The sequence below is a fragment of the Chiroxiphia lanceolata genome, chromosome 22 (genome assembly GCF_009829145.1).
Source record: "Chiroxiphia lanceolata isolate bChiLan1 chromosome 22, bChiLan1.pri, whole genome shotgun sequence".
Classification (NCBI taxonomy): domain Eukaryota; kingdom Metazoa; phylum Chordata; class Aves; order Passeriformes; family Pipridae; genus Chiroxiphia; species Chiroxiphia lanceolata.
The window spans coordinates 5,383,164-5,401,973 of NC_045658.1; the positions used below are offsets into that span (position 1 = coordinate 5,383,164).

General features: G+C 42.8%; 1 protein-coding gene across 6 annotated transcripts; it reads left to right on the plus strand.

Annotated features, from left to right (window-relative positions):
• Window positions 1-653: 653 nt before the first annotated feature.
• Window positions 654-18,564, plus strand: C22H1orf159 (chromosome 22 C1orf159 homolog). Of its 6 annotated transcripts, none has more exons than XM_032709212.1 (12): window positions 1,992-2,078; window positions 3,056-3,149; window positions 3,337-3,451; window positions 7,317-7,473; window positions 7,623-7,713; window positions 9,041-9,116; window positions 11,279-11,383; window positions 12,284-12,349; window positions 13,093-13,227; window positions 15,775-15,800; window positions 16,152-16,182; window positions 17,446-18,564. In XM_032709212.1, exons 5-12 carry the CDS (start codon window positions 7,642-7,644, stop codon window positions 17,541-17,543), a joined length of 609 nt encoding a protein of 202 aa, XP_032565103.1. In that variant the 5' UTR covers window positions 1,992-2,078; window positions 3,056-3,149; window positions 3,337-3,451; window positions 7,317-7,473; window positions 7,623-7,641; the 3' UTR covers window positions 17,544-18,564. The 6 variants fall into 6 exon arrangements, with proteins under 6 accessions (XP_032565107.1, XP_032565103.1, XP_032565104.1 ...); XM_032709213.1 differs by having other exon boundaries at window positions 1,998-2,090; window positions 3,056-3,171; XM_032709211.1 differs by having other exon boundaries at window positions 1,998-2,090.
• Window positions 18,565-18,810: the final 246 nt, after the last annotated feature.

The window sequence follows — 18,810 nt, forward strand, 5'->3', positions numbered from 1 at the left end:
CATAAACTTGGAAGCAGCAAATCTTGTCCTGCACGTGTTGGGGAGGAAGATGCTGAGTTTTACAGTGTAACTGGTTGTGGGAAATGGAATAAATTTGTGTGTCAAGCCCTAAACTATCCACAGGATTTAAACCACAAACTCTTCCGGGGGCTGAATCCATCAGGCAAGAAAAATTCCAGTCATGCTGTCGCTGTCCTGTTTTGTGGAATGTGGATGGGGTTGGGAAGGGATCCCAAAAATCTTGGGGAGCTGCACAACAAATTTCAAGCGACACATTGACGGAATAAAGCAAAGCACAGCTGAGGAAAGGAGGAGATAAATGTATTTTCCTGGCTCTGAAATCCTCATTGGATTTTACAGCTCGTGAGCAGAAGAAAAGGGAGGAGGTTTAATCCGTGAAGAGATAAGGATGAATTTTTGCATTGAGATGAAACAGCGCTTTTTAACTCCGAATACTTTGTCCCAGCGTAATTTGGGGGGTGTGTGTGTCTTTGCACCCAGCAACTCTTTGAATTCAAAAGGCTTTTCAGAATTGCTTGAAGTGCTCTGTTAATGTGCAAATGCTGCAACTCCCAGCGCCGGGTAACAGCAAATGAACCCAATTATGATAATTCTCCCGCAGCTTCAGCACTTTTTGCTCTGTGTATTTATCATTTTGTGTTCAGTGGGTGCCACAAAGAGCAGAAAGCAAAGTCTGTCCACCCACTTTCATCTCTCCCGAGCGAAGGAGTGAATTGAATTAAAGCGCTGAGTTATATCACAAATCCCAAATTCGGGGGAGAAACTCTGTATCCAAAGTCCAGGGAAAAGTTATTTCCTGCTGATTTCCCCAGCCTTGAGAATAAACAGCGCTCAGTCTTTCTCTGGGGTTCTGCTCTGAGACATTTCACCTGCTTTGGGAAAGAAGAACCCCAGTAAAACACCTTTTTTTTTTTTTTTTTTTTGCAGTAGAAGATTTGTGAAGAGCTGCATTTCATGCTCATCTGCACAGTTATATAAATGCTCAGCAAAACTGCACAGGAATTGTCTTGGTGAGTATTTTTATTCTTCTTCCTTACTGGATAATATATATGTGGTCCAGAAACTTTGAAAGAATTTAAATATGCCAAAATCTTTTTTAAAAGCCCCATTTTATAGAACAGAGGTCTTTCCCCATCTGATGTCGTGCATTGTCTGTGATATCTTTATTTTAAGCTCGTCACAAGAGGTACTGATGCCTCAGACTTGGAACAAATTTTAATTCTCCTCTTCAAGAGGAGGAAACTTGAGTGAAGGTGAAGATTTTGGGTCGGAAATGGAACTTTCATGTTGCCTTTTGTTTCAAGTCTTAGTTTTGCTGAGAGATTTGCAGGAATTGTCCTGCCCTTTCTGCTGGAAAATTCCAGCAGCAGTTGGTAACTGGGAGAGGGGGCTGAGTAAGTGAGAGGCAGGGTGATGCTCCTGTCCTTCTCAAGGCTTCCCTTATAAAATCATGGAATGGTTTGGGTTGGAAAGGACTTTAAAGACCACTTCATTTCAGCCCTCTGTGACAGGCAGGGACACCTTGCACCGGACCACGTTGCTCCGAGCTCCATCCAACTTGGCCTTGAACACTTCCAGGGATGGGGCATCCACATCTGGGCAGCCTGATCCCTCCTTTCCCGGGATTCCCTGGATTTTCAGGATTTGCGGGCTCACAGGCCCCGCCACCTCCTGCCTTCCGCCGCGTCAGCGTTGCCAAGCAACGCCTAAAATGGCGGCGCCCTCGCAAGGCACGCCGGGAGTTGTAGTCCAACGCCTCGCCGCCCCCGCGTCCCGCCCTCGGAGCGGGACTCGCTCTCCCATCATGCTCCGCGGCGCCGCGCGAAGGGCCGAGCGAGCGCATTTACCTGCGGGGAGCGGGGCACAGGTGGGGCGAGTCGCTGGGTCTTCTGGGAGTTGTAGTTCAGGAAGGAGGGCCCTCTAAGGGAAGCGGGGCGGCGGGCGGCGGCCTCGGGACTACAACTCCCAGAGAGCAGCGGGGGCGGCGGGCAGGGCGCCGGCGGAGGGCGGGGGGTACGAACGGGAACCTCGGCGGTGCTGCCGCGGTGGGGGCTCAGGTGAGACTGCAGGTGAGGAGGGGGAGGAAGAGGAGGAGGCGGGAGCGGGCTCGGGAGGTGACCCCCGGGGCGGGCGGAGAGCCCCGGGTGGTGCCCCATTGTTCGCGAGGTCCCGGAGTGGGATTGGGTTTGCCGAAGGGGGCGAATTCTTGGGGGGAAAAGCCCCCACCCCGATGCTCTGGCTGGGGAGGGCGGAGGTGGTTTGGGATGAGGGTGAAGATGGGCAGAGTCGCCCCTCGTTGGCTCCTGGTACGTTTGGGAACGAATCCCCTCCTTCTCATCACCCACCAAAACTCTGGATGCTTCATTTCCTAATAAACCAAGTCAGTTTAAACAGGATTTTTTCTCAACCTGAGATTTTTGGGGCTGTGGGCAATTGGTGTAATTGGTTACGTTTCTTTGTTGTTTTTTTTGTTGTTGTTCGTTTGTTTGGTTGGTTTTTTTGTTTTGGTTTTTTTTTTCTCCTAAACTTCCACCCAGTACACGCCTCAATAACACTGATTTTTGTTGCAGCCTTTTGGGGTAAAAAAGCCCCCAAGCCCCTAAACAGGCCATACAAACATTGGGGTTGTTCAGCCTGGAGAAGAGAAGCTTTGGGATGACCTAATTGTGGCCTTCCAGTGCCTGCCAAAAACATGGAGAGGGACTATTTACAGGGACTGGAGCACCAGCACAAGGGGGAATGGCTTCACACTGGCAGAGAGCAGGGTTAGGTGGGATATCAGGAAGGAATTATTTACTCAGAGGGTGGCACTGGCACAGGTTGCCCAGAGAAGCTGTGGCTGCCCCATCCCTGGGAGTGTCCAAGGCCACCTTGGAACAACCTGGGCTAGGGGAAGCTGTCCCTGCCCGTGGCAGGGGCTGGGACTGAATGACTTTGAAGTTCCCTTCCCACCAAAACCATTCCACGGTTCTGATATATCTCTTTTCCCACTCTTTCCCTGCAGCATATTCATCCCTGCTCTCAGTTTTTCCAGGCTGCAACAACTGCTGTAACAGCACTAAATGGTGTTAATGAGTGTTTGCCCAAGGCAGGTGTGCAACAGCTTTTGCAGCAAAGCCTGGCTTAAGGTAGATCCCCTTGGAGCAGGAGGTGTGTGGATTTAATTGCTGGTTGCATAATCCTGGGGATGGAGGGGGTAGGACAGGGGGTTCTTTTCACTGGGGCACGTTCAGGAAGCTGGAAAAACGAGTCCTCCTTGTGCTTTAACTTGATAAAAGATTGTTTTGTTCCCCGTCTGATGTTCTGCCACTGCAGGTTTGTTGGGAAACAGTTGCAGTGTCGGGGAGGAATTAGCAGCTAAACCACAAACCTCGGGGGTTTGGAGTTCCCTGAGGAGGATGCAGAGGGACTCCTGTGTACCTGTGAGCTGGTAAGTGAGAGTTTAAACTTTTACAGCCCTCTGAGACTGCATTTTGACTTTTCCTGCTCTCAGGATTAACTCAGGGCACATCAGAATTAAGAAGGCTTTGAGTGTGGAACAGTTTCAAACTCTGCTGAGCTGAGGGAATTACGAAACCACCCGAAATTCAGGTGAAGTTTCTTTTCGTTGCCACCTTTTTCCAGGTACCTGAAGGAATCCCCTTGCTCAAAATAATAACAAAAAAAGCTCCAGCAACGCTTGAAGCAAGAAAGATCCTGCTAATACAGCAGAAATCACGGATGCACAGAAACTGCAGGCAAAGAGATAAATTAAAGGAGTGGGAGGAAAAAGTCTTTCAGTGCTTGGTGTTGATGAATTGTTTGTGTTCCTTTTTAAAAGCAGCCAGAGGAAGAATTCCCTCAGTGGCTGTGTTTCACTGCTCTGTGTGTGTGTGTGTTGTGGAGCTGACAGTGATTTGAGGTTTGGTTCAGATGGGAAAACTGGGGTGTGAAATCCTCGTTTCAGTCGAGGCGGCTGCGTTGGCTCCCGGAACACAAACACTTCCCAATCCGGGCTCTGTTTTGTGCATGGCATTATCCCTTCTCCCACAATCCAGAGGGAAAGGGGTAATTCTCCCTGCCAAAGGAGGAACGTGGTTTATGCTGAAGAGCTTTGCTGTGGGTGTTTGAGTCCCGAGAAAATTCACGGATGAGGGAATCTTGGGGCGGTTTGGGTCGGGAAGGACCTCAAAGCTCATCCCGTTCCACACCTTTCCAGCCACTTCCAGCCCGGCCTTGGACACTTCCAGGGATGGGGCAGCCACAGTTTCTCTGTGCCAGGCCCTCACCACCCTCACAACAAGGAATTTTTTCCCAATTTTTACTCCCAACCTGCTCTCATCCCTCATTTCAAAGCTGAACCTTCAGCTCCTCTCAGCCAGCATCCGTATATATTGAATATCTTGGAAGGCTTTAGGGCTTTTTTTTGCCTTCTAAATTTAAAATTAGGCTCTAAAATATCGACACTTCTGTTTGATTGTGGCTGGAAAGCAGGAAAAGGGTCGTGTTCTTTCCATGGTTCTGAACAGGGAGGCCAATGAACTGCACAAATCCCTGCTGGAAGTTGCTGGCTTGGAATTCTGCCCTCAATTTATTCCCTGACTTGGAGGTCACAAGCTCTTTCCAAGAGCTGTGGATTTAGGAACACTATATATAATGTTTTTCATGTTGCATTTAAAGAATAGAGATGCTGAAGTCTGATATTTTTTCCTGGGACTTATCCTCAAAAAAAAAAGTAGATATTTAGTGTGACCTTCATGGCTTGAATTTCTGCCTCATTCAGAGGGAGTTATATGTATTATTATTATTTTATATATATAATATTTATTTATATACAATATATATTTAATATACATAATATATCAATATATAATATAGCAATATATAATATATTAAATATATGCTATATATTTAATACATTAAATATATATTATATATTCATATGTAATATATATTATAAATATATAATATATCTATATATTATAAATATATAATATTATATATTATGTATTTTATGTAATATTATCTATTATACATTTATACATAATATATATTTGATATATTAAATATATATTATAGAAATAATATATATAAATACATTCACTTTATTATATATAATAATATATAGTATAAATAATATATATTTAAATATATATTATATATATTATTATTCTAGTTAGATATCATTGTATATTATTATTCTAGTTATATATTATGGTAATAAAAATATATATTATGTTAATAGGCTGCTCATTTTTCCTGGTTGATCAAGAATCCACCAGGATGTGAAGAACTAATTCTGGGGCTTGAATATAAATATTATATAAATATATATATATATATATATATATATATAAAATATAAATGGAGTAAATATAAATGGAGTAAATATAAATGGAGTAAATATAAATGGAGTAAATATATAAAATATAAATGGGGTAAATATAACATTTTTTATCTCAGGTTTAGGAGCTTTCAAGCAGCTTGTTCAGCTCAGCTTTCCTTTTCCAGCCAAACAAACCCTGTGTAGATCCATATTAAGCTCAGATATTGTGTCTCTCTCTCATGGAAATAAAAATTATTGGCTGATGATTTGAGGGCAGATTGATCCCGTGTCCCATTTGTGCTGGAACAGCTGCAGGGCAGATGTTCTGGATTGGGTTTGGGAACAAAAGTCTGCCCATCAATGCACCAATATTGGTGCTTGGTGTCCTGAGTTATTCCAGGCATGGAAATACAGCCATGGAAACACAATATTGAGCTCATGCTGGGTGGCTGCATCCCCAAAAAAGGAGGATTTGGCACTTAAAAGTGGCTCTTTTCACAAATATTTTATCATTTATCATTCCACTCGGTCATGGAAATGATCTTTCTAGGTAAGAAGGGATTTATTGTTTAAATAAACCTGGCTTTTCTTAGTGTTTGCAGCTGTTATAATAATCAGGTGTTGGCAAAAACCTGTGCAAAGCATCCAAGTCAAGGAAAAAAATTGATCAGCAAACATCTTTCCCAACTTCAAACTGGTTTTTCCCAGGAGGAATTCTTGGGCAGCCAAAGGAGCAGGAGCTCATTTTTGAAGGGAAATTGTGGAAACCTGACGAGAAGACAAACCCTTAATATTAAATAATAACGAACAGAACATAATTAACATTATTTTGCTTCAACTGGAAGGGTCAGGACAGTGCAAGGTTTTCCTGCTCTGCCCCAGGTTAGGAATTAGTTGGACCAGCAAGGCTGGAGTGTGATTTTCAGGATTTTCAGCCCTTGATCTTATCACTGATACCAGGGGATAATAATAAGTTTTTCCCAGCAAGCTGAACTAATCTTATTTTGAAGTTCGAAGCTCTTTGTAAGTGATTTAAGGGAAAAAAAAAAAACCACCAAACCAAACCAAAAAACCATCTGGAAATTAATCATAGGAACTGCTGAGTGGTTTTTGTTCTTCAGAAAAAAACCCTCAACTTGCCAAGGGTCATGATGCAGGAATTTCAAACACAACCAGTGGGTTTGTATGGAACAAAAATAGGAACAAATTTCAGTTGGTGAAATGAGTCACTAAAGGAGTTTTCCCTGACAGTTGGAGGGTTTTTTTTGGTTTTTTTTTTTCTCACTTTGCTCTGGTTTGAGGCTCTTCTCTGTCCCCGGGTTTGAGTTCGAAGGAGGAAGATGATTTTTCCCGAATCCAGGCTGCTGGGTTTTATCTCAAATAAGAGAGGCTCTTCTTCCCGAATCCAGGCTGCTGGTTTTTTACCTCAAATAAGAGAGGCTCTTTTTCCCAGATCCTGGCTTCTGAGCCCAACATTGTATGGAGCAGAGAACAGGCAGATTTATATGTTGACACAGGGTGGGGCTCACGCTGCAGATCAAACGTGATGTGGCGCCTTTGATTTTCAACCAAACGTTCATTCATTGATTTAGTTTTACTTTACATTTCTTTATTTACGCCTTTATTTATTGTAACCAAACATTTAATGCCAGAAACAGGGACCTGGGTGGAGTCACGTGGTGGTTTGAGGAGGAGAAAAAACCCAGAGCTTGGTGCAGACTGACCAAAATATTCTGTTTAAACTCGAGAAGGTCGGTTCTGAGGCAGCTCAGAAATACAATTTATTAACTTCATTAATGCTTCACAGCTTGTTAATGCTGCCAGGGGAGAAAAATGAAGTGCAGTGCTGCCTCTCCTGGGTGCCCTGTGCTGCTCCCAGTCCATCCCAGTTCACGTGGAGCCCCTGACTGGGGGTTATTACTGGTGGTGCCAGGCAGGAACTGCTCGTTGGGATCCCATCGATTTTTTAATTTTTTTTTTTTTTTTTCAGATCCTGGGTGTGGAATCGTCTCTGCATGGCCCAGTTTGGAACAGGCTGATAAGGCTCCTTGTTTCTTAGCAACCCCAGCTCTGCCACAGCCAGAAACCTGCCCTGCTGCAGCTGGAGGGAAAATTCTGAATGTCTCAAAAGCAAACCTTAAACCGAGGTAAGTCCTTCTTCCTCCCCCCTCCACCTTGTGTTTAATTTAAATTTACCTCCAATAAAAGGGATGTGTGTGGGAAAAAGTTCCTTAACAAGGGCAAAGCATAACTTCTGTGTCCTTAATAAGTCATTTCTTTCCCTGGTTTTATTCAGACCTGTGTCTTTCCTGGGCATGGAGGTGCCATATGTCCTTCTCTTAACACGACTGGTGGCAGAAGTTGCCAGCAAATCCACACAAAACTCGGTAGGTCCTTGGTGGGTTTTGTCTTCCCAGGTGCTCTAAAAGCAGGAGGATTATTTTCCTCTCCTCCTGCAGTTTGTAGAAAGCTGTTTAATTCAGCAGAAATTACCTGTGCTGCTCTAAAATGAGCATTAAGTGACACTTTTCCAGTGGCTCGGTTTGCTCTGGTTGCCTTTTAAAGCAGAGAATTCTCCCTGGCCATGTCCATGTGGGGATGCAACTCCTAAAACCTCCCAAAAAAACACCCTGATGATCAAAAAAAACACCCCCACTTTTTAAGCTGCTTGACAGTTTGACTGCAAATAAATAATCAACCAAACCACAGGTACCCAAAAGTTAACTTTGCAAATGACTGAGGAGCTCTGAAGCTTCAAGTCACAGAAGCATAAAATTCTGCTTGAAGGAGGGTTCAACCAACAAAACTTTTGAAGAAACTGGTCTTAGGCATTTTATCTATAAATCTTCTTATTTTTTCCAGTGTGGAATCACCCTGCTAATTTCAGTTTTAACTGTTTCTCCTGAGAACTTTGATCTCTGTCACCTTCCCATTTGATGCTGTTGGCTGAGAAGCACAATAATATTTGCTGTTATATATTAGTTATACTTAAGTCACTTCTATGGCTGAATTTAGGGCAGGTCTCGTTACTTTTGACTTTTTTAAGACTGATTTGGAAGTTTAGTGGCTTCTTGTGCAGATTCAGAGTGTGGCTAAACCCAAGTCTCTGTGAGATGTTATTAATATCTGTCAAAAAAACCACAGTGTTCCCAACAACCATTTCTCTCTGAGCTTTGTGTCCCAGCTTGTTGTAATTTGTAAATAATTTGGGAGCTGGCTTTTATATAAACAAATAAAAATAAGCTCCATGCCTGCAGGATACGTGGAGTTTTTCTTTTACATTAAATATTGAAGGAAGAAGCTCTTGCAGCTGTGCTGGGTTGCTCTGAGGTGTTGTCATCACTTGGAATATTCAGTGAAAACTGGGGTTTGCCAGTCATTTTGCCAACAGTTTTTCCCTGTTTGTGGAGCTGTGGGAAGCAGAACTCCCCCTCTGAACTCTGCTTCACTGATGACTTCAGCAATTATATTTCTAAAGCAGTTTTTGGAGGCTTTTCCCAACGTCACAAGCACAGTGTGCTTTGTTTCAGTGTTATTAAGGAGCAACTTCCAGTGTGTTCTCTCCTTGAAAAACTGCTTCATGCAGAAGGGAAAACTTAAATTTTAACTGAGTTGCTGCTTGTTCCTCTACATGCCCTGGAGATAATTAATTAATTTTTTGTTGATGAAGCATTTTAATAAAGGTGGGAAACACCCTGTGATTTCTTTTCTCAGGTGTCAGAACCAGAATGTTGTGTGGATTTGTTGGATTCCAACAGCTCCTGTCCAGCAACCAACCAGTGCAGTCCAGGTAGAAATTGTTGTTGCTTAATAAAATCATGATTCCATGATTTTTATTTTATTTTATTTTATTTTATTTTATTTTATTTTATTTTATTTTATTTTATTTTTTTTATTTTATTTTATTTCATTTTATTTATCTAATTTTATTTTATTTTGTATTTTATTTTATTTTATTTTTATTTAATTTTTTTTTTATTTTATTTTATTTTTATTTTTTATTTTATTTTTATTTTATTTTCTTTTATTTTTATTTCTTTTATTTTTATTTTATTTTTATTTATTTTATTTTTATTTATTTTAATTTTTTTTTAATTTTATTATTTTATTTTTTTAAATTATTTTATTATTCCCATGGTTTGAGTGGGAAAAGACCTTAAAGCTCATCCAGTCCCACCCTCTGCCATGAACAGGGACACCTTCCACCATCCCAGCTTGCTCCAACCTGACCTTAGGCACTTCCAGGGATAAAAAATTCCCAGTTTTTTTATTTATTTTTTTTTTAATTAACACCAAAGTACCTGATTAATTGAGGACTAAAACCAAAATAATGAATGCATGCACACATCAAAGTCTTTCATCCTCTAATGCTGCTCATGACTCACAAATATTGTCCTGTCATGGCTAAAAGAGAATAAAATATTATTGATGAGGTTATTCTTTATTTCTTTTTATTTATTTAGCGTGCACTTGGATTATGTAAGAGCTGCTGGAAATGCTTAAGAGCCCTAAAAGCCCATATAATCAGCATAAAAAGCCAAAAATGCTGTAATGTGTATTTAAGGCAGCGTTAAGAATCATTTCAATGGTTTTGTTGGCACAAAAAGCCTCATTCTTCCTCCTGCCCTTGTGCCTGGAGTTGTTTTCTTCTAAATGGAGTTAAAATCTTCTTTTGTCAGTGAGAGGTGGTCCTTTTTTAATGCCATTTTATTTCCAATCTGGGAGTAAAAGCAGGAAAAATGCCCCCAGAGCCCACAGGAACAAGGGAATTAGTGACTTTAAAATTGGGGCCCACCCTGTGATGGTTCTTTGGGTGTTTTAAGCCAGACTTCATTAACTCCTCCAACAGTTGCTTCATTTAATACATTAATTTCTGCTTCTAAATGATCTCAGAAACAGATATCATTAGCTATGGTACAAACAACTGCCTCCAAATTGTGGGATTCTCTTAAATCTTCCTGTAATCTGAGAATCTCCCAATACCTTTGGTGTCCCATCCAGGAAGTCTTTGCCTTTCCCTTGTGTTCAGATGAAAAATCACCTGCAATTTATGATTTTTGGGGCATCAAACCTCGAAGGAAAATGGTTTGGAATCAGCACCTTACCCATGGTTTTGCTTCATGGGGATAATTGATACCAATTTTTGGCTCAAGGCTCTCCCAGAACTGGATTTTTAACCAGCAACAGGAAGAGAAAACAACTTTATTAGGGCAGGATTTGGATTTTAACTCACCATCCTTCAGGTGATTGAATCCAGGGATTCCAGCATTTTTCCACCCTTTCTGGTTCTTGTCCCTGCCTGTTGTATTTCCAATATTATATATATTAAAATGACATTAAATTTTGTTTCTGTGACCTCTAAAACCAGTAAAATGACTCTTTTTTTTTTTTTTTTTTTTTAGTATTCTTGAATGTTACTTATAATTTTTTAGGCATTTCCCATCTTGCTGCAAACTCCACCATGGGAAGCAGGGAATGGAGTTGGGTTGGAATTACCTTTTGGGAGTTGTTTGCTTGTAACTCTTCCTCCTTTTTCCCCTCTTTTTTTTTGGAATAAATGCTTTGAAATGAAAATAATCCAACAGAAATGAAATGAAATGAATAATTAATATAATTGTGATAGATTAGGAAGCAGGTGGTGCCTGTAACCAGCGGAGCAGAGGGAATTTCTGCCTCTTTGGGGGAAGAAATACCCAAAGAAATACCCTCTTTTGGGTAAAAAATACCTTTTTTTTTCTGGAATAAATGCTTTGAAATGAAAATAAAAACAAATTTAAATGAATAATGAATATAATTGTGATAGATTAGGAAGCAGGTGGTGCCTGTAACCAGCGGAGCAGAGGGAATTTCTGCCTCTTTGGGGGAAGAAACACCCAAAAAGTGGGGAAAAAAATTTGCCTCCAGTGTTGCTTTTGTGGTTTTCATGGCTCTGGACCTGTTGTTCCCCTGCAGGTTGTTACAGGAGATGGAATGAGGATGGAAGCAGCAGCTGCATTAAATGCAAAAATGAAACCCTGCCTGTTTTCTCTGTTTACAACCTGACCGAGTGCAGAACTAGTGAGTCATTTACCAGCCCTTTATTCTGGTTTTCTTTAGCCCTGACATCTCTTCTTTGGCAAGACTCTCCAAAAAGGCCTCAAATCTTACAGATTTTTATTCCCCTTCCTTTATAAAACTTTTCCAAAGTGACTTTGAGCTTTTGAACACCCACCAAAACCTGTAGAAAGTTGGAAATTCGGCGTAAAGAAGCTGCAGAGCGATGTGGAATCGTTCTGTGAGGGGGGGGAAAAAAACCCCTTCCAAATCTTGTTGTGCAAAGGCAAATGTGGCATGAAATAAAAATGGTGAAATAAACCAGTCCTGAGCAGTGAAATGATTAAAATCCCTAAGCAGGATCAGTGGCAGACACCCAGTGAATGCTGAATTTGGGGGCAACTTTCATCTGCACTTCAAGAAAAAGGCATTTGCTGGGGGTGTTTTGCCAGCATTTCTCTCCAGAGCACAAAACAGCTCAGACTGTGCTTGAGTTCTTTGAAAAACAAATCTATATTAAGGAGCCTGGGTTTCATTTTGTGTCTTGAGCTTCGTTGGAGAGGTGAGAACCATCCAATTCCTTGTCAATAAGTTTAATAAAAGGAGCTCAGAAGCTTGGTCTGAGTTCCTGGGAAACGCAGCAGTGAATTATTTTGTTTTCTTTTTTTGTTATTTGACAATTTCTGATGATGTTTGTTTGCTTTTTTTCCCCAAAAAAGAATTCAAAAGTGATACATATAAAGTGAAATTCAATTTATCAGGGGGGAAGTCAGGATTCCTGTACAACCTCAAATTGTATTTCCAATATTATACATATATAACCTCAAATAATTACTGAGCAGTTAATAGTCTTTTACTATGATTTTCAACACAGCTGTAGTTTTTTGTTATGTTTGCCTTTAAAAATGTTCTTTTTAATTGCAGCTGGGAGCAGAGGGATGAATTTCCAGATGAACATAAGCACTGTAACTCCTTTCCTACAGAACATAGGTGAGTAAATTGGTTTTCTGATTATTCCCTGTCTACCAACAAGTTGTAAAAATAGGTTTTATTTCATTATTAGCTTTTATTTCTCGAACAGGCTTTATTCTAAGTGGAGTAGAATTTTTTTAACCTTTCCTGGCTTATTCTCAACAAGAATCTTTTCTAAAGATTCTGATAAATCTGAGTTGAATTTTAAGGGAATTTTTTTGCTGAATGGTTCTTTCACCTTGGGATCCACAGGGGATTTTCTAGTGCAGCTTGAGCTGGTTTATGAAACCAAAAAACTCGGTTTTGAACCTTTATGCTGCAAGATTTTGGGGTTTTAGGGCTGAGGCAACATGTGACACATCTACATCTCACTGAGCCTTTCTCTTGGTTGGTTTTATTAGTTTAAGCTCCTAAAAACACTTGGGCACTGGTAAGAAGAACACAAATGGAGAATATTTAGGCAAAAAGAGACTGGATAAAGTGATTTAAGTGTTAGAATTGGTTCAGTGTTTCCTAGAAGGCAAAGCTCAACAGCCCTGGTGAACGTGGCAGCTGCTGCTCCCTTCCTAATTTGTCTTTTCGTGTCCATATTCTCAATTTGAGGCATTTATTGCCCTTCAGAACATGGACTTCTCAAGCAGAGAATGAGTATCAGGAAGTTGGCCTTTTATCTGTTGTTTAACCCTTTTATTAGAAGGGATTTCTGATGAATAACAGTGTTTTCTCTCTCTTTATAATGTGGGTTTTTTTTCTTTGCACAGGGGGCCCAGAAGTGGCAGCTTCCCTCATCTTAGGGACATTTTTCATCAGTTTGTTCCTGATTCTCTCTGTTGCTTCTTTCTTCTACCTCAAACGTGCCAATAAACTTCCCAACATTTTCTACAGAAGGAACAAAGGTAAAATTGTCTATTAAATCCCTAAATGAACTTTGATTTAATTTTAAATTATTTCCTGTGTGTTCTAACTCAGTGCAGCTGCTGCTGGTTTTTCTCATCATCCAAAGCAAGATTTTTCTCCTGCTGGGTGTTTTTTAGGGTTGTGTTTTCCCTCATGTTTAGGGTGTTTCTCCCTCATGTTTAGGGTGTTCCAGAGATTTTTCCAGAGCCCAATAATTTGACTTGAGTTGTCACTGAATATTAGACATTTCTAAAGGCTCACAAAAAGCAGTTGGTGTTTATTCTTGGATTAGAGAGCAAGGAGCAGGAAGAGAGAAGGGTGCTGGAGTTACCATGGATGTGGCAGCAGCAGGAGAAAGGGAATGGAATGAGAAGTTCCTCATTATTGCACTGTAGAAATTCAGGATTTAGGGAGGTTTGGGAGAACTAACTGCCTGATTTTTGCTTTTTTTTTTTTTTTTAAGGAACACCTCTTAGCTTTTCTTTTCATGAGGAAATTTATTCTTTATTTCTGCCATTCCTGTTGTTGAGACTCAGATCAGAGAATCATGGAACAATTCCCTAAGGAAGGGACCTTAAAGGTCATGTCTCCCATGGGCAGGGACACCTTCCACCAACCCAGGTTGCTCCAAGCCTTGTCCAACCTGGCCTTGGACACTTCCAGGGGTGACTCTGGGCAACCTAATCCTGACTTCATGGCAAAGTGATTCCACCAAAACTAGGGAAAGAACCCTTGGATTGTGTTTAGCCAGGACTTTACCCATCAGATGCTTCCATTCTCTGCTGCTCTGTGTGTCCACACTGGAGTGGTTTCCCTTGCTGGGAGTCAGTGATGCCTCCATCCTTCCCAGTGTTTGGTGTGGAACTGGGGCTAATGTGGGATGTGGGACTTGGAATGATTCCCATGCCACCTTCCAGCCCAGATTTCATAGAATCACAGAACCAGCTGGGTTAGAAGGGACCTCCGAGATCATCAAGTCCAACCCTTGATCCAACCCCGCTGTGGTTCCCAGCCCATGGCACTGATGCCACATCCAGTCTCATCTTAAAAACCTCCAGGGATGGAGAATCCACCCCTTCCCTGGGCAGCCCATTCCAATGGCTGAGCACCCTCTCTGGAAAAAAATTCTTCCCAAGATCCAACCTAACCCTCCCCTGGCACAGCTGAAGACCGAGCCCTCTTGTCTTGCTGATGGTTGCCTGGGAAAAGAGACCAACCCCCCCCGGCTCCTCCTTCCTGTCAGGGAGTTGCAGAGAGTGAGGAGGTCTCCCCTGAGCCTCCTCTTCTCCAGGCTGAGGCCCCCCAGCTCCCTCAGCCTCTCCTCACAGCACTTGTGCTCCAGTCCCTTCCCCAGCCTCGTTGCTCTTCCCTGGACCTGCTCCAGCCCCTCCATGTCCTTCCTGAGCTGAGGGCCCAGAACTGGACACAGCACTCCAGGGGTGGCCTCACCAGCGCTGAGTCCAGGGGCAGAATCACTTCCCTGGCCCTGTTGGCCACCCTGTTCCTGATCCAGGCCAGGATCCATTGGCCTTCTTGGCCACCTGGACACACTCTGGCTCATGTTCAGCTTCTTATCAATCCAAACTCCCAGCTCCCATTCTGCCTGGCTGTGTTAGAGCTCCTTCTGTTGAAAGGAAGCTGTTTCTTGGCACCTCTGCTGAAGAACCAGCCCTGCCCTGACTCCAGCCCTGTCCCACAGCAGAAATAATCCTAAAAACCAAAAGCAGGGGGGTGAGGGGAAGAATAAAATTCCATTCTTGGGCTGAGAATGTTGGATCTCTTCACAGGAACTCCCTGGCCCACCTCATTTCCAGTCCCTGTGCTGTCATTTGATAGAAAATTTCACTCCAGTGACTCTCTGAGTCTGAACTGATCAAGAATTGATAATATCCTTGAAGGACTGAGATCTCTGGGTTGCTTTTTCAAGGAAATTTAGTCAGTACCAGGTTCTCCTTCAGTTTTTAGGGGCTCAGGAGCTGGTTTCTGACATTTCTAAGCTGGCAGGACACCAGACCTCTGATGCTGCAGTGCTTGTGGTCTGACTTCCCTCTTTTGGGCTGATAATTCCCCCTGATCCAGCAGGATAAAGCATAAATGTCCTTCTTTGAGAGGGAGAAAACCTTAACAAACATTCCCCTGGCTGATTCTCAGCTTCCATTCTGTCTGGAGGATGATTATCACCCCTCTGGCTGAAGGGGTTCACATTTTCATTTGTCCTTTTATTTTTTCCTGGCTCCAAGTGACATTTTTCCCACTGAAAGCTCTCCCTGTCAAAGGGACTGCTGAGGTTTCCTCCTTTAAAAGCAAAATAAGTCCTTCTTAAAGACTTTACAACCCTTTATCTCAAATCTTGAAGAGTCCTACACCCAATATATTCCCCTGATGGATTTTCTGACTGTCCTGCTCTGCTTTGGTGGGTTTTTATGACAAAACTCTTTTTTTTTTGGCCATAAAACTATTCCATGCATGAATGTATTTTTGGAAAAGCAGCAGTTCCAGCCTTTTAGATTAATGAGGGTTAATCTCTCTCTTTCTCTCTCTTTTAGCATCTGTTCTCCAGCCTAGTGAAACAGTAAGTAAATTCTCTGCTTCCAACAGGAACAAGCAAATAAAGCATCAGCTACACAATAATTTAAATTTTAACAGCTCGTTAATGAGCTCCTTAATCTGATGGGTGAGACTGAAATAAATAGAAAAGATGTTCTGGGGGTTATTTGTCCAAAGTGAGGTGAAAATGAATACAGACCATCTGGATTTCTGGCTTCTACTGAGTGATTTTTTTTTTTCCCCCAAGAAAAAAAACATACCCAGTAAATATTATTGAAACCATGAAATATTGCTGTGTTTTTGTTTTTTTTTTTTTTGAATGAAAGACTGTGAAAAGGTGCTTTGTTTGACATGATGATTCTCCTGTTCTCTGCAGGCATCCATGATACCTCCCCCAGCTTCTTCAGGTGAGGAACTACTGCCTGGGATGTGCTGCTCCAACTCTTTCAACCTCCTGGCTGCCCTTTCATCACTGCTAAAAAGCAGGGAGAGCTTCTCTCCTCCGAGTGGGAATGCTGAGAATACCCAGCAATACATCAAAATAACCATTTGTAAAGCTGCTTTGCAACTGGTGGAATCTGTGGTGGGGACAGAAATCCAATGAGATCTGTCCAGTGAGGCCTTTTTGGATGGGATTGATTGCTTTAATTAATGCAGGCACCAGGAGTGATGGAGCACTTGATGTGAAAATAGATCTGTGACAGCTCCTAAAATAGATCTTCCACTCCTCTGTCCTCACAGAGAGGAGTCTTACAAGGAGATGCAGTATTTTTTCATAAGTAAATTATTCAGTCTGGGGTTTATTTTCAGGATTAGATTCCTCCTGACAATGCCAGGTTGGCTCATTTTCAGCCTTGCTGGTTTGAAGCTTTCTCAGCTTCTTGAAAAACAACTTTACACAGACTGCTTGGAACGCTCTATTTTTGGGGGGGTTTGGGTCTTTTGGGCTCTTTTGGGCAAGGTGTGGTGGTTAATACCTGCAGAAATTAATTTCTCAGGGAAGATTTCCTCTAATCAAGACGGTATGATTAAAATTGAATTTTTTTTTTGAATGCAGTTCTTTGACTTTCAGATGTTTTGAGATGTGTTCCAGGCTCGGGCTGGCTGTTAAACTGACAGTGCTGCTCGTGGTTTCTCTGCCTTTAATTTATCCATCTGAGGAAGTCCAGTTGTCAGGGAGTTTTAGGGCTGAAAATGGAAAGCTCCATGTAAACACTTAAAATAATAGGAATAATAAAATAATAGGAATGCCAGTTTATCCTGAGCATCTGGTTTTCTGGGCCACTGGGAGCTCGTTTAAAAAGTTGATTTGTGGGCTTTTGCTGTGACAACTCTGTGTAGGAGGGGTTTTTTTTTTTGGTCTGGTTTTGTTGGGGGTTTTTCAAAGTCCAGGATTACTTTGTTCACTGAGGAATTAGGGATTCACAGGATCACTGAGGTTGGAAAAGAGCTCCAAGATCAGAGTCCCCCCTGTGCCCGATGCCCACCTTGTCCCCCAGCCCAGAGCACTGAGTGCCACATCCAGTCCTTCCTGGGACACCTCCAGGGATTGGGGACTCCACCACCTCCCTGGGCAGCCCCTTCCAGTGCCTGACCACCCTTTCCATGAGGAAATTAGGGATAAAGGCATGTTCCTGAGCAGGTGCTGACCATGTTTCTGTGCCTTTCAGTTCGGAAGCCGCGATACGTCCGCCGGGAACGGTCCCTGGTCACCTCCACGTCTGCTGCCATCATCTCCTCCTCTGAAACCAGGGTCAGCAATGTTTAACCTCCCCTCCTGACAGAGGACCTTAACCATTTGTGGTGTCAAAGAACCTTTTTCTGAACCCACTGAAGTGCCAGGAAAACGTTGCAAGCAGCTGACCCCGAACAGAAACCAAATTCCTGTGTCCGAGGGTTTGTGCCAAACGTCCTCCCGGGGATGAGCTGCTGGAGGTGACACCCAGTTCCAGGAACTCCTTTGCAATGCACTATTCCAGCTCTGGGGGCTCCTTTCTCTCCTGCAGGTGCTGTGTTTGAAACCTTTAAAGAATCTGCCTTTCTTTGGAACACACTCTCTGTCCTGGCAAGTTCTTCTCCCTGTGTTGTGACGTGTCCCTGTGTCCCCAGGGCTGGCTGGCTCAGTGCTGCAGGCCAACCCCAAATCCTGGGATTACTCAAGGCTGTGGACTTGGGGAAGGGAGCCACTTGTAGATGGGAACACTTAAGTGCCACTCCTTTAACAATATAACAATAATTAACATGCAGAATCCTTTGGAAGCAAAAAAAATGATGCCTGTGGAGCATCTTCTGCCACAGCTGAGCCTGGGTTTAGCTGTGACTATGGAGCCACCCTCCTGATCCTGCTGCTCTTGGTGCTTTGGAAGGCCATGGTCAAGATGGGCCCAATCCCAAGGGTGGGAATTTTGGGTGGGAAGTTTTCTCAATTGGCTTCAGCTCAGTGCTGGGATAAAGAGCTGTTTACTGGGGGTTTGTAAACGAGAGGCTGCAAAGTCTGTCCCTGCTGGGACAACCTGGGAGCCCAAAATTCCTGCAGGACAGTTGTCAGTGAGGGTTGGGATGAGCTGGAGGGGTCAGGGGAACTTCTGCCAATGCAATAAAGGGGTTTCTTTGGTTGAGCCCTTCACTAACACACCTGAAATGTTCAGGCCAGCACCTTAGGACAGAGCTCAGTGGGGATTTCCTTGTTCCAACACCAGCCTAAACACCCCCCTTCCCACTCTGGATTCTGCCCTCTCTGTGTGCCTGAGGAGTTGCTCTTGCAGGGAATTAAAGGAGCTGTAAAATCACTTTTCTTCCTGCCTGGCTTCTCCTTCTCCAGTTCTTTTCCTGGCAGGGGTGACTGTTACCATGTGAACACATACTGGGCATACTGGGACAGGCATGAGAGTGGGTGACTGGGAAATGAGTGGGATAAAAAAGAGGTTGCTGAAGTGGTGGAAGTGTCACTGTCACCTTCTGTGAGTTCTATCTATGCAGCCTGTGCCTCCCCACCTACCTGTGTTGCTGTTGCCTCTTTTGGTGGAGCTGCCACT

Bases quoted from the DNA above. Each gene is read 5' to 3' on its own strand.
- C22H1orf159 (XM_032709216.1), top strand. From the start codon at position 7,642: ATGGAGGTGCCATATGTCCTTCTCTTAACACGACTGGTGGCAGAAGTT. The intron at 7,714-9,040 runs GTAGGTCCTTGG...TTCTTTTCTCAG, and splicing joins GCAAATCCACACAAAACTCG to GTGTCAGAACCAGAATGTTG. The intron at 9,117-11,278 runs GTAGAAATTGTT...GTTCCCCTGCAG, and splicing joins AACCAACCAGTGCAGTCCAG to GTTGTTACAGGAGATGGAAT.